Source organism: Panthera leo, chromosome D1, assembly GCF_018350215.1.
Source record: "Panthera leo isolate Ple1 chromosome D1, P.leo_Ple1_pat1.1, whole genome shotgun sequence".
Classification (NCBI taxonomy): domain Eukaryota; kingdom Metazoa; phylum Chordata; class Mammalia; order Carnivora; family Felidae; genus Panthera; species Panthera leo.
In genome coordinates, this window is record NC_056688.1 from 109,545,198 (window position 1) to 109,560,569 (window position 15,372).

The 15,372-nt window shown below is 37.9% G+C and overlaps 1 protein-coding gene across 6 annotated transcripts in view; it reads left to right on the top strand.

Moving 5' to 3' along the window:
- The window catches only part of CD1H11orf80 (chromosome D1 C11orf80 homolog), a 96,638-nt gene that overhangs the window by 77,030 nt on the left and 4,236 nt on the right, over window positions 1-15,372 (top strand). For all 6 annotated transcript variants that reach the window (XM_042905841.1, XM_042905842.1, XM_042905843.1 and 3 more), the window contains 3 exons: window positions 357-478; window positions 1,625-1,735; window positions 3,438-3,536. In XM_042905841.1, coding sequence (XP_042761775.1) covers window positions 357-478; window positions 1,625-1,735; window positions 3,438-3,536 — 332 coding nt within the window. The remainder of the gene's footprint in view (window positions 1-356; window positions 479-1,624; window positions 1,736-3,437; window positions 3,537-15,372) is intronic.

Genomic DNA, 15,372 nt, shown 5'->3' on the forward strand with positions numbered 1-15,372 from the left:
ACTTTCCAGGAGGCTTTCCTCTTCCTCATTCTCCTGTTCTTTCAGAGTCACAAGTATCATTGTAGTGATGTGGTATATATTTCTGTTTCTAATATTAATCAAATAGGAACCCTCACTTGTTTCTTCAAAAATAATGTCAAGCTTCGCATTAATTTTTGAAGCTTTCTTTCATTTGTAAGTGGAACTGGGTGGGTTTGTAAGTTGCTGGGATTTTTGGGGGCAGTGGGGGACTAAAAAAGTAATTATTTGTAGATAGGCAGAAGTGGCCTCTTCTTCTAAGAGCCTCTTTCTCATGCCCACCCTGACTCACAGCACATGAACATCAGTCTTAAAGTAGCCATTCTCACTCCCCTTAGGAGCCCATACTTTGCTCACCGTTCATCTCAGTGCCATCCTCACGGAGAGCCACAGTGTAGTGCAAGATTCCATCCAGGTGACTGTGGACCAGGCCTTGGAACAGTATCACCAGGCTGCCAAGGTAATAAGAAATTCATAACTCCTTTTCTCCTACTTTCTCTAAGACAAAGAACTAGAGGAGCACCTGGGTGGCTCAGTCAGTTGAGCGTCCGACTTTGGCTTGGGTCATGATCTCGCAGTTCATGAGTTCCAGCCCCATCGGGCTTGATGCTGTCAGCACAGAGCCCTCTTCAGATCCTCTCTGTCTCTTTCTCCCACTGTCTCTCTACCCCTCCCCTGCTTGTGTCTGAAGCAGGCTCCAGCTCAGAAGCAGTGCTGACAGCTCAGAGTCTAATGTGGGCTCAAAGCCACGAACAGTGAGATCATGACCTGAGCCAAAGTCGGACACTTAACCAACTGAGCCACACAGGCACCCCAAGAAATCTTTAAAAAGAAAAAAAGAAAAAAACTAGAGGATATGACAGACCTGGAGAGCCTTCCTCGCTTAATGCCCTCTTCCTCTTTTGTCACCTTGGCTGATCCTTACACTGCCTGTAGTCTAGGAACTCAGGCTTTAACTTAGGATATGTCATTGTAACCATCTTGCAGTAGTACTTCCATAATACTACAATTCTACTACTAGTCCTACCTACTAGTAGGTGAATTTGAGTAAATAGGGACAAAATAATAGAGAAAAATGACTGATAATGCACCTGTTCCTTACTATCTTCCCTTCACACACATACTTCTGGAGCTATTGCTTCACTAAATCTTATATTCTCCCCCCATTTCCCAATGCTTTATAACATCACGTTCTCTTATCTGACTTTCTGATTTCCTCCATCCTGTGTACTTGTGGTAACATATTTCTTCATATGGTCCCCTTCTCAGGGGAAAAAACCAACCACACTAAGAGCAAAGTTTAAAGCTTTTTGTTTTTAAATACTATGTGCATCTGTTTTATTGCCTAGTGTCTTATGGGTTGGTTATCTTTTCTGAATGTGTCTGTGTCAGTAAGTCATCTCTGTAAAAGGGGAGAGTATATTGTTTCAGTACCTCAGTGTCCTTTATATGACATGATCTCAGTAAGTATTGTTGATGGGGGGGTGGGGGAAGAATTGTTGAAATCCTGCCCTTACTGAAATCTTTGATTCCTTGGGGATTCTCTGAACCAGCAGCTTGGGATTATTTTAAACTGCCATCTCCCCTTACTTGTTATGTTCCTTAGGATCATCAGAAATTGCAGGCCTCACTCTCAGTGGCTGTGAATTCCATCATGAGTATCGTGACTGGAAGCACCAGCAGTAGCTTCCGAAAGATCTGCTTCCAGGCCCTTCAAGTTAGTAGACTGGAGCCACTTAAAAGTGCCAGGTTTTTAACAATATTCTACCACCTATCTTAGTAATATGCACAGAGCTTTTAGAAGCATTTCATTTTAGCCTCTTGTGATCCTATATGGTATCAGGCTTGTGGTGTTTTAAAAAACATTTGTTGAATGGATAGTGTACTATTTTATAAATGAGAAAATAAGTTATTTAAAATTTCCACTTCCTTTAGGTCACATAGCTAGCTACAGTTAGAGCTAAGACTAGATCAGTGATTCCAAGTTCCTTAATGAAGAATGTTTGTTACCTCGTGGTTACAGAAAACATTGGAAATAACTGAGTAGCCTTATTTGGCAGTATGGAATAGTGTAACAGTTGAAATTAGAGGCCTGAGTTCAATTCAGAACTGGCTATGTGGACTCAGGCCTCTGAGCTTCATCTATAAATTGGAAAAAATAATAGTACCTCACAGGGTTGTTATGAGCGTAAGGGCTAAGTATATAGGATATGGTAGGTTCTGGATAAATGTTAGTTTCCTTCCTTTTAGAATTCTGTGCTGACCAGTTGGTATTATCAGTGGGGTGACACATTCATTCTGTGTCTATTTTATTTTTTGTACTTTATCTTGAAAAAATAGAATAATGTATTCGAATTAAAAAATAACTAATAATATGTATCAGTGTAATTACAATTTTTGCATATTATCTCATATAAGCTATATTGTATAGTTGTAACCAACATATTCTATATTCATATATAATTTGACATTTCCTCATTTCAGCTGTCTTAAAATTTGTATCAGTTACCCAATTCTACTACATTGATTTAATCTGATTTAATAAACCATTCCCCTAATGATAGACATTTAGGTTGCTTGTATTCTTTTTGCTAATATAAATAGTATTTCAGTTAATACCTCTATGTGATATCTTGCTTCTTTTGAATTATTTCTTAGAATAAATTTCTATACATGGAGTTGCTAGGTCTAAGAGTATAACACCTTTATAATCTAGTGCATCTTACAGCTTCAACTATCTGGGTCATGTGGATAGCACAGGGTAATGAAAAGAACACTATGTTGGCAATTCTAAAGTCAGTCCTAACTTTTGTACTGACTAGCTGTGAGATCTTCAGTGGATCACTTCTCCTTTTTAGATTTCAGTATTCTTGTCTATAAAATTAGTGTGTTGTGTTAGGTGGTTGCTCTTGTCCCCTTTAACTCTAATATCCTACAATTCTATACTAAAAAGTAGAGGTTATTACCCATTGCTTATGGATGCTAACTATCATCTTGTTCCTTTCTTCCCTAAAAGACTTACCCGAGGAAAGTTTCTTATTTCAGCCTTATTTGAATACAGTGGAACCTATGCTGTCTTGGAACTTGTTCTGGAGGAGAGCAATTTACATAATCCTTTTATGAACAGATGGATCTCTGGGATGTGTACCTCCTATAGAGATAAGAGAACAAAGGCCTTGTTTGAAAGATCTTGCTTAGGTAACAGAAATTGGAAGACACAGAAGCCACAGCTACTTGTCTCATGCCAGTTTCACAGGCCTTCTCTCTACTTCTTCTGTGTTCATTGGAATTAAGGAAACTCTTAACACAAACATGGTTTGCCTTCCAATTTGTCTCCTCCTCTTCCTATATCCTGTAGGTACCTTCCTTTTGGTTTCCAGTACTGGAATTCAGCACATTCTCTCTCTGGCCCATTTTAGGCAGCTGACACTCAAGAGTTTGGGACTAAACTGCATAAATCATTTCATGAGATCACCCAGCACCGATTTCTTCCCCACTGCTCATGTGAGGTGAAGCAGGTAAGTATAAATAATCAGTACTTTAGTGGAAATCTTCCATATTGATATATGTGAACCCTAATACAGGGTGGGTAGGTGCAAGTACTTTAAATTTTTTATTTATTAAAAAAATTTTTTTAACATGTATTTATTTTTGAGAGACAGAACATGAGTAGGAGAGGAGCAGAGAGAGAGAGAGGCAGACACAGAACCTAAAGCAGGCTCCAGGCTCGGAGCTGTCAGCACAGGTCCCGACACGGGGCTTGAACTCACAAACTGGAAGACCATGACCTGAGCCAAAGTCAGATGCTTAACCGACTGAGCCACCCAGGCGCCCCTAAATTTTTTATTTTTTTTAATGTCTATTTATTTTTGAGAGAAAGAGCACAAGCAGGGGAGGGACAGAGAGAGGGAGACATAGAATCTGAAGCAGGGTCCAGGCTCTGAGCTGTCAGCACAGAGCCCAATTCTGGGCTCAAAGTCACAAACCACGAGATCATGACCTGAGCTGAAGTCAGACACTTAACTGACTGAGCCACCCAGGCGCCCCAGGTACAAGTACTTTAGATTGCATATTCTGAGGTTGGCCTTTCAGCAAGGAAGTCTGTGGTTTAGGAAAACTTTAATAGAACGTAGTATTACACAGAGGTCAAGAGCATGGTTAGATGTTGCTCAGATTTTATTTCCGCCACTAACTAGTTGTGTCATATTGTGGAAGCTATTTAATCTTTCTAAGCCTTAGTTTTATCAGTAAAACAGGAATGACGCATACCTAAAATTATTGTTGTGAGGTTTGAATAAAATAATGTACATAAAGTGCTTGGCACATATTTACTCTTACAATGGTGATGTGATCAAAGCCATACTTTTATCTATTCACCTTTCTGGGTGCTGGAGATAGAGAATTGCATTAGTTAGTGTCTCCACCCTCGAGATCAGAAGGCTTCATCTTGTTTTGTGACAGACTCCTCTAATGAGTGAAAAGAAATCAAACTTAGGAAATTCTGTATATCTCCAGATTCTAGGTAATTTTTAGTGGTGTTCCAAGTAAAGCACACTTTTCTGGCCTTCTTGGCTCCAGTCAGTAGGATTGACTTTTCTGGAGCTAAAGTATAATATAAGTAAATGAAGGAGATTAGGGGTGATGTTATACAGTGGCTTCTGGCCAAGATGGGAGTAATAGGAACCAGATTTATTCTTCTGTGTGAAATAACAAAAATCTACACACGATATATATAACAATGTTTCTCAAGACACTGGGCATCAATGAATAGGATAATCATTCCTGAGAAATGGAAAACAAATGAAGTGAGCCCTATGATTACCCTAGCATACTGCCTAGAGAAAGTACAGAGGCCATTGAACAGGGAGAAGACATCCAGGCAAAGCCTAGTAGTCTCCCTAAGTTGAACAGATGAAGTGGAGAGTCCCGGGATGCCAAGACAGCTAAAGTTTTCAGGGCAGAGTACCAGAAAAGAGAGAGTTGCACAGAGAGAGAATTCTGGGAATCTGCAGTATTCAGTATTCAGAATAGTATTCAGAATAGTGCTAATCAGCTCATTCTTGTGAAGAAACTATGCAGGTAAAGAACCATCCAGACGGATAAGAGGGGGCAATATGCAGAGCTTACACAGGGCTAGAGATAGTGCATATTTCCATCAACCAGAGAGGAAAGCTTTATAATTTATGGAGCATCAGGTAGAATACTAAGAGTCTTGCCTTGGGAATGGAGAAAAATTACACCTCTGCTTAATAAACTCTCCTCCGGTCCTGCCTAACAAAGCTTAAAAGCAGAAGCAAGATCTAAAGGGATCAAGTTGTTTTCAAGTAATTCAATAGCATCACAGAACAAAGGTCAAGAATTTTTACAAGAGTATTAAAAATATCCAGCACCCACCAAAGTAATATTCACAGTGCCCTGCATCCAATCAGAATTAACAGGCATGCTAAGAAGCAGGAATATACAACCCACAATGAAGAGGAAACTCCATCAAATGATCAATCATTTAATGAAAACCGATCCAGAACTGACACAGAGGATAAAATTAGTAGACAAAGACATTAAAAGAGTTATTATCATAACTATATTCTGTATGTTCAGGAAGCTAGAGGAAAGACTGAACATACTAAGTAGAGATGTGGAAGGTATTAAAAAAGACTCAAATGAACTGTAAAGATGAAAACTATGATGTCTCTGAGATGGAAATTACACTGAATAGTATGAATGGAACATTGACACTTAAAAACACATAGCAGTAGAAACTATCTGAAATGAAACACAGTTGTAAAATAATATTGATGATGATGATGATGATAATAGTAATAGAGCATCGAGCACCTGTGAGTTATGGGACAACTTCAGGTAGCCTATTATGTGTGTAATTGAGGAATCTGAAGAAGAAACAGGCAGAAAATATATTATTATTATTATTATTATTATTATTCCTTCAGGAATAGTGGCTGAAAATTTTCCAGATTTGATGGATTCTATAAACCCAACAGATCTAAGAATCTTAAGAAACCCCAAGCCCATGAAACAAAGAAAACTACACCAAGACACATCAAAATTAAATTGGTTAAAACCAATGGTAAAGAGAAAATCTTAAAAGCAAACAAGGGTGAGGAAAGCTTATGTACAAGGAAACAAAGATAAGGATTACAGAAAATTTCTCATCAGAAAAAGTATAAGATAGAAGAAAATGGAGCAATGTCTTTATTGATAGTACTGAAGAAAAAACCTTCAACCTAGAATTCTTTACCTAACAAAGATACCTTTTTTCTCCAAATGTATTTATTTATTTTTGAGAGAGAGAGTGAGAGAGAGCATGTGCGTGCACACATGAGCAAGGGAGGGGCAAAGAGAAAGGGAGAGAGAGAATCCTAAGCAGGCTCAAACTCACAAACCGTGAGATCACGACCTGAGCTGAAATTGAGAGTTGGACGCTTAACTGACTGAGCCACCCAGGCACTCCCAACAAAAATATCTTTCAAAAAAGATGAAAAAGGACTTTTTCTGACATACAAGAGTTGAAAGAATTCATTATCAGCAGTTGAGAAATGTAAAAGAAATCCTTCAAGCAGAGAAAAAGTGATAACCAGCTGGAAACCTGAATCTAGGCAACTACATGGATAAATATAAAAAAATTTTTTTTCTTATTACTTAAATCTCTTTAAAACATAATTAACTTTTTAAAGCAAAAATAGCAATAATATGTTGTGAGGTTTATAACCTATGGTGAAGTAAAACGTATAACAATAACAGCACAAAAACCTGGAGGAGAGAGATGGAAATATACTGTTTTAAGGACTTATACTGTATGTGGAATAGTATAATATTACGTGAAGGTAGACTGGTAAGTTGAAGATGAAAAGAGCCATCAAAATAATATAAGGATTTACAGCTATTGATCCAAAAAAGGAGATACAATGGAGTCATAAAAAATATTCAACCCTCAAGAGAATGAGAAGACAGGCCACAGACTGGGAGAAAATAATTGTAAAAGACACACTAGTTAAAGGACTATTACCCAAAAAATACAAAGAATTTTTTTTTAAAGTTTATTTTGAGGGAGAGAGGGGGAACAAATGGGGGAAGGGCAGAGAGAGAGGGAGAGAGAGAATCCCAAGCAAGCTCTATGCTGACAGCACTGACGCAGGGCTCAATCTCGTGAATCATGAGGTCGTGACCTGAGCTGAAATCGAGAGTCAGACGCTTAACCGACTGAGCCACCCAGGAACCCCCAAAATATGCAAAGAACTCTTGAAATTCAACAATAAAAATAAAGCAGCCAAAGACTTTAACAGACACCTCACCAAAGAATACATAAGATGGCAAATAAGCATATGAAAAAATGCTCCACATCATATATAATCAGGGAAATGCAAATTAAAACAATGAGATACTACTACACACCTATTAGAATGGCCAAAATCCAGAACATTGACAACACCAAATACTGTCAAGGATGTCTTAATTGCCAAAACTTGGAAGCAACCAAGATATTCTTAAGCAGGTAAATGGATAAATAAATTGTGGCACATCCAGACAATGGGATATTATTTTGTACTAAGAAAAAATGAGCTATCAAGCCATGAAAACACATGGAGGAAGCTTAAATACATATTTAAATAAAAGAAGTCAATATGAAAATGCTGCAAACTATGATTCCAAGTATATGACGTTCTTGAAAAGGCAAAACTATGGAGACAGTAAAAAGATCAGTGGTTTCCAGAGGTTAGATGAAAAGGGAGGAATTAATATGCAAAGCACAGAGGATTTTTAGGGCAGGGAAACTGTTCTGTATGTTTCTGTAATGGTGGATACATGTCATTTTACATCTGTCCAAAACCATAGAATGTACAACACTAAGAGTAAACCCTAGTGTAAACTATGGACTTTGATGATAACAATGTGTCAGTGTAGGTTTAACACTTGTAACAAATGTACAGCTCTGATGGGGGATGTTGATAATGGGAGAGGCTATACATATGTAGGGGCAGAGGGCATATGAGAAATCTATGTACCTTTTGCCCAGTTTTGCTATGAACTTAAAACTTCTCTAATATTTTTAAAAATGTTTAATCTAAAAGAGGGCAGAAAAAGAGGAAAAAGAAGGAAAAAGAACAAAGTACAGATGAGACAAATAGACAATTAGCAAAATGATATATTTAAACTCTGCCATATCAATTATATTAAATATAAGTGGCCTTTACAACTATTTACATTAAAAGGCAGAGATTGTTAGATTTAATAAAGCAAGAGCCAACTGTATACTGCCTACAAGAATCCCACTTTAAATATAAAGACAGAAATAGAGTAAAAGTATAAAAGTATGGGAAAAAATGTACTGTGCTTACACTAGTGAGAGCACCGAAGAGGGGCACCTGGCTAGCTCAGTTGATAGAGCATATGACTCTTGATCTCAGGGTTGTAAGTTTGAGCCCCATGTTGGGTGTAGAGATTACTTGAAAATAAAATCTTAAAAAAATAAAAAAGCACTGAAGAGGCTATAACGGGTGCCTGGGTGGCTCAGTTGGTTAAGTGTCCACCTCTTGATTTCAGTTCAGGTAATGATTTCACCATTGTGAGATCAAGCCCTGCTTTGGGTTCTGCACTTAGCATGGAGCCTGCTTAAAATTCTCTGTCCCTCCCCCTCTGCCCTTCCCCTGCACGTGTACATGGTCTCTGTCTCTGTCTCTCAAAAAGAAAAAAAAAGAGAGACTATAAAGTAGATTTCAGAGCAAAGAACATTACTAGGAATAAAGAGAGTCATTTCATAATGATGAATACAATACAGTGAGTACAACATAATGAAGATAATAGCCCCAAACATTCATGAAACTTGATAAACTTGAGAGAACTTTAAAATAAATGAAGCAAAACTGATAGAACTGTAAGGTGAAATAGACAAATCCACAATTTTATTTGGATATTTCAACATACTTCTCTCAATAATTGATAGAACAAGTAGACAAAAAATCAGTAAGTCTATGAAAGTCTTAAATAACACTATGAATTAACTTGACTTGATATTTATAAAACACTTTGCCCAACCACAGCAGAATATTCTTTTCAAGTGCAAAAGGGACATTTAACAAGATAGGCCATATTTTGAGCCATTAAATACATCTCAATAAACTTAGAGGATTCAAGTTATACAAAGTATGCTTTTGATTACAATAGGATTAAAGTAAAATCAATGACAGATATCTAGAGGGGCACCTGGGTGGCTCGGTTAAGCATCTGACTCTTGATGTTGGCTCAGGTCATGATCTTACAGTTCATGGGTTTGAGCCCCATGTTGAGCAGAGCCTGCTTAGGATTCTCTCTCTCTCTCTCTCTCTCTCTCTCTCTCTCTCTCTTTCTCTTTTTCTCTCTTTCTCTCTTTCTCTCTCTCTCTCTCTGCCCCTCCTCCCTCCCTCTCTTGCTCAGAAATAAATAAACCTTAAAAAAAAGATATCTAGAAAACTCCAAAGATTTGGAAATTAAATGACACATCACATATAAATAACCCATGGGTCAAACACAAAATCAAAAGGGAAATTGGAAAAGTATTTTAACTTAAATGGAAATGCAAATTATCAAACCTGAGACATCACTAAAGCAGTACTTGGAAAAATACCTATGTTAGAAAAGAAAAAAGTCTTAAATCAATGATCTCAGCTTAGACTAGAATAAGAGCAAATTAAACAAAAGAAATTAGATAATAAAGTCAAAGTGGAAGTCAGTATAATAGAAAAAAAAAAACAAAAATCAATGATATTTAAAGGTGGTTCATTGAGAAGATTAATAAAATTGATAAACATTTAGCCAGACTAATCAAGATATAGGAGAGAAGACAAATTTCTACTACCAGAAATTAGAGAGGTAACATCAGATATTAAAAGGATTATCAGGGACTATTATGAACAAAGTTTACTTCAATAAATTTGACAACTTAGATTAAATGGACAAATTCCTTGAAAGAAATTACCAAAGTTCACTCAAGAAGAAATAGCACTATATACCTGGTAGTTCTCTATTAAAGAGATTTAATTTTCAGTTGAAAACCTTGAGACTATTGAGACTATTTTAAAACTGTCAAAACTCAAGAATAAGAAAACAACCCAGTTTTTAAAATGGGCACAATATGTGAACATACATTTCACAAAAGAAGATACACAAACAGCAAATAAACACCTGAGAAAGATGCTTAAAATTATTGGTCATTAGGGAAATGCAAGTCAGAACCACAATGAGACACCATTTCACACCTGCTTGGAATAAAGACTGACCATACCAGGTATTGGCAAGGATGTGGAAGAACTGGAACTCTTACACCCTATTTGTAGGAATAAAAAGTGGTACTGGGGCGCCTGAGTGGCTCAGTCGGTTGAGCGACCGACTTCGGCTCAGGTCATGATCTCACGGTTTGTGAGTTCGAGCCCCGCGTTGGGCTCTGTGCTAATAGCTCAGAGCCTGAAGCCTGCCTCGGATTCTGTGTCTCCCTCTCTCTCTGCCCCTCCCTTGCTCACGCTCCGTCTCTGTCTCTCAATAACAAAAACGTTAAAAAAATTTTTTTAAAGTGGTACATCCACTCTGGAGAATAGTTTGGCAGTGCTTAAAAGGTTAAATATGTACATCATATGATCCAACCATTCTACTCCTAAGTATTTATCCAAGAGAAATGAAAGCATATGTCTACACAAAAATTTATACACTAATGTTCATGGCACTTCTGCCATATTTGTAATAACCCAAAACTGGAAACAACCCAGTGTCAGTAGGGAAATTGATAAACAAACTGTGGTGTGTCCATTCGATGGAATACTACTTGGCAATAAAAGGAATGAACTGTTGATAATACACAGTAGTGTGGATGAATCTCTAAATAGCCCTGCTGAATGAGAAACCTCAAAATACTGGATCAGTTGTGGTAGTGTCCAAGGGGGAAAAAGCCCTGAAAAACAAGAGTACATACTGTTTGATTGCACTTACATGAAATTTTTCAAAATGCCAGCTAATCCTTAGTTACAGATCAATGATTGCTTGAAGATAGGAGATGTACGAGTTTCAGGGAATGGTTATGAAGTTCAGAGGAAACTTTTGAGGGGGACGGATATGTTCATTATCTTGATTGGGGTGATGGTTTCACAAATACATATATATGCCAAAACTTATCTAATTGTACATATTATATATATGCAGCTTATTTAAGTAAATGTTATATTCCAATACAGTTGCTATAAAAAAATTACACATTTCTGAGAGAGTAATAGATCCTTTTGTACTTCTACTACTTTTCTCCCTCTCCTACTTTAGTTTGCCTGATTGGATGGGGAAGTTTAGGTGCCCAGACACCCAAGGATCACAGCATCTCATAGATTTGCTTATCCTCTTCTGCTTTGTAGCGAGAAAGGCTAGAGGATGGGAGTGAAGTCCCTGTAAATGCTCCCTTCATCACATCTTTTTTCATTGCTTTATGTACCTTCTAGGAAGCTCATTCCTTGAATGCATTTGCTGTTCCTTTCAGCTGGTTCACTGCAAATACTCTTGCTGATGTCCCTCCAACTTGGAATGCTGTTACCCACAACTTGAGCAAACAAATTTCCACAAACTTCATGACTTAAAAACAACAGAAATTGTATTATCACGGTTCTGGAGTCCAGAAGTCTGAAATCAAGATTTTAGCAGTGCTGTGCTCCCTCCAAAGGCTTTAAGAAAGATTCCTTCCTTTCCCCTTCCAGTTTCTGGTGGCTCCAGATGTTCGTTGGTTTATAGACACATTACTCCAGTCTCAGCCTCCATCTTCACATGGCCTTTCTGTTATGTCTCTCAAATTTCCCTGTCTCTCTGATAAGGACACCTGTCATTAGAATTAGGGCCCACTTGGGGCGCCTGGGTGGCTCAGTCGGTTAAGCGGCCGACTTCGGCTCAGCTCATGATCTCGCGGTCCGTGAGTTCGAGCCCCGCGTCGGGCTCTGTGCTGACAGCTCAGAGCCTGGAGCCGGTTTCGGATTCTGTGTCTCCCTCTCTCTGACCCTCCCCTGTTCATGCTCTGTCTCTCTCTGTCTCAAAAATAAATAAACATTAAAAAAAAAAAAGAATTAGGGCCCACTTTAAATCCATGATGATCTTATCTTGAAATCCTTAATTACATTTGAAAAGACTTTTTTTCCAAATAAGGTCACATTCTGGGGCTCAAGACTTGGACATACTTTTTTGGGAGCCATTGTTCCGCTCATTACAGCCATCCACATCTTCAGATTTCCAGGGATAAGGAAATTTACCCTAGATTTCAGGGTAAGGCATACATCATTATCATAGGACTTAGGATGTATGGATAGGATCTAGAAGTGTTTCAGCCTGTGAAGACATTTTGCTTGGGCCTCTCTGATATCCCAGTGATCTCTCAAAAGGAAATGATCTGACCTCTTTTGCCCCCTTCTGTTGTTATAGTGATGGCTTATAGCCTCTGGGCCATTCATAGTCCAATTAATTTGGCAGATGGCTAGTGAACTCAAGGTCTTAGTAGTCCTAGGTCTTAGAAGAAAGGAACATTTATTGGATCCTTAATCTGTGCCAAGACTTCCACTTTAATACCACAAAGATCCTACAAAATATGTTGTAGTTTTCCCATTTTATAAATGAAGAAACTAGTTAGAGAACTTTCCTTATTTGCCCAGAATCACATAGTTAATAAGTGGCAAGGCTAGGCTTTGTACTGAGGTCTCCTGGTTCCAAAGCCTAGTAACATTGTTACCATATAGGACTGGTATAGGAATGTTCCATACCATATAACCCAGGGAAGATGAGTGATCAGAGGCACTCATGAATAAAACTTGTGCTTCTGCACTTAAGACCATTACTGTTTCCTTCTTATAACATCCCCTTGGTGATAAATAACTTGATAGTGGCACAAGAGTGGCACCCAGTGGCTTCAGCTAAAAATTACAAGGGTCAAATTCTTTTACCTCTGGACCAGTCCCTCAGTTTCTATTTTTATTTCTTTAAATGTTTATTTATTTATATTTGAAGCGGGGGGGTGGTTGGGGAAGAGATAGAGAATCCCAAGCAGGCTCCGTGCTGTCAGCTCAGAGCCTGACGTGAGGCTCAAATCCATGAACCATGAGATCATGACTTGAGCTGAAACCAAGAGTCAGTTGTTCAACTGACTGAGCCACCCAGGCACCTCCCCAGTTTCCATTTTTAAACTGATAAAGTAGAATAGCTGACCTCTTGAATAATATAGAATAAAACCATCTATGGCTGTTATATAGTTTATGGAGAAGTAGAAGAAATGAGAGAATATGTATTTAGAGTTTTATAGAAAATATTTAAGAAAAGGCCATGCCAGGAGTGGAGATTTATAGCTTGGGTGTTGGAACATAGGACAGTGGGCCATAAAGGATAGACAAGGTAGTTCTCCAGGGCTAGTGTCACAGATGTCTGTAGTGACTGAAAACATAAACCCATAATAAGAGCAGTGACAAGGAGGTAATTTTCTCAGGAAAGGTACTGTTTCCCGAGGCAGGGAGGGGAATTAAATGTCTCACAGTGTTAAATCCAGGGAGGTGTATCCTGAAGATAGAGCTGTCTCATTTGGGGGAATCTGATGATGAATGAAGGGTATACAAGATTCCCCTAGGTCTGAGAGCTTTATATCTGAATGTGAATTTCCTTGGTGATATTAGTTTCAGAATAAGAGAAAGTTTTGCCTATTACATGAGATTTTTCAGGGAAGAATGAAGTAAGAAAATAAGATTTCTCTTGGGGCATGTGGGTGGGTCAGTTGGTTAAGCATCCAACTTTGGCTCAGGTCATGATCTCATGGTTTGTGGGTTTGAGCCCAGCATCGGGCTCTGTGCTGACAGTTCAGAGCCTGGAGCCTGTTTCCGATTCTGTGTCTCCCTCTCTCTCTGCCCCTCCCCCGTTCATGCTCTGTCTCTCTCTGTCCCAAAAATAAATAAAAAACGTTGAAAAAAAAAATTAAAAAAAAAAAAAAAAGCTTTCTCTCGAAGAAAAAAATGGAAATTTTCTTCGTACGGTTTCTTTTTTCACACCGTTAGGGCCATCTTTACCATTCTGTGTTCCTTGGAATGTACTTAGAAGTTGAAGTTTTATTTAATGAACAATACATGACAGTATTTTTTATTGAGTTATAACTCACCATAAAATTTACCATTTTAAGTTGTACAATTTAGTGGCTTTAAATATAATCACTGTGCTGTGCAACAATTACCACTAAATTCCACAATATTTCCATCATGCCAGAAAAAAACCCTGTACCTATTTGTAGTCAGTCCCAATTCCCCCACCTTCCATCTCCTGGCAACCACCAGTCTACTTTGTCTCCATGGATTTTCCTATACTGGTTCACGTAAACGGAACCAAAATAGGTAGTCTGGCTTCTTCCACTAAGCATAATATTTTCAAGATTCATGTTGTAACATGTGATGGTACTTCATTCCTTTTTATGGTTGAGTAAATATCCTTTTGTATGGATGTGCCATATTTTTTCTACCCATTCATCAGTTGATGAACCTTTATGTTATTTGCACTTTTGGGCGATTATAAATAATGCTGTGAACATTTTTGGATGGACATGTTTGTAAATCTCTTGGTTATATATCTAGTAGTAGAATTGCTGGGTCATATGGTAACTCTATGTTTAACATTTTTAGTAACTTTCAAACTATTTTCCAAACTGGCCATTTTACTTACCCAACAGTAATGTGTAGTGGTTCCAATTTTCTACATTGTCACCAACTATTGATATTGTCTATTATTATTGTTGTTATTTTATTACTATTACTACTACCATCCTAGTGGGTATAAAGTAGTATCTCATAGTGGCTTTGATTTGCATTTCCCTAATGAATAATGATGTTGAGCATCTTTTCATTGGTGTATTGGCCATTTGTATCTCTTCTTTGGAGAAAGGTCTCCAACTCTATCAAACCCACTTTTAATTAGGTTGTTTGTTATTGAATTACAAGAGTTCTTTATTCTGGATACAACTCCCTTACCAGATATGATTTGCAAATATTTTCTCCCATTCTTGTGGGTTGATTTTTCACTTTATTGTGTTCTTTGAAGCACAAAAGTTTTTAATTTTGATGAAGACTGTGTCTGTTTTTAAATACTTGTATTTTTGAAAAACAAGAAGCTAGGATTGGGTTCTGATCTTAGTAAGCTTAGAGAAACTTTTGTTTCTCTATCCAAATTGAACCAAGTGTGGCAGGACTTTGAAAGGCTACAGAGGACGACGAAATGTGCCAGGCTTCCCAGGTTTGACTTCAGTCAGTTATATGTAGATCACTTACCTCTATGCAAGACACTGTGCTAGCTATAAAATGATGCAGTCACAGCGAACCT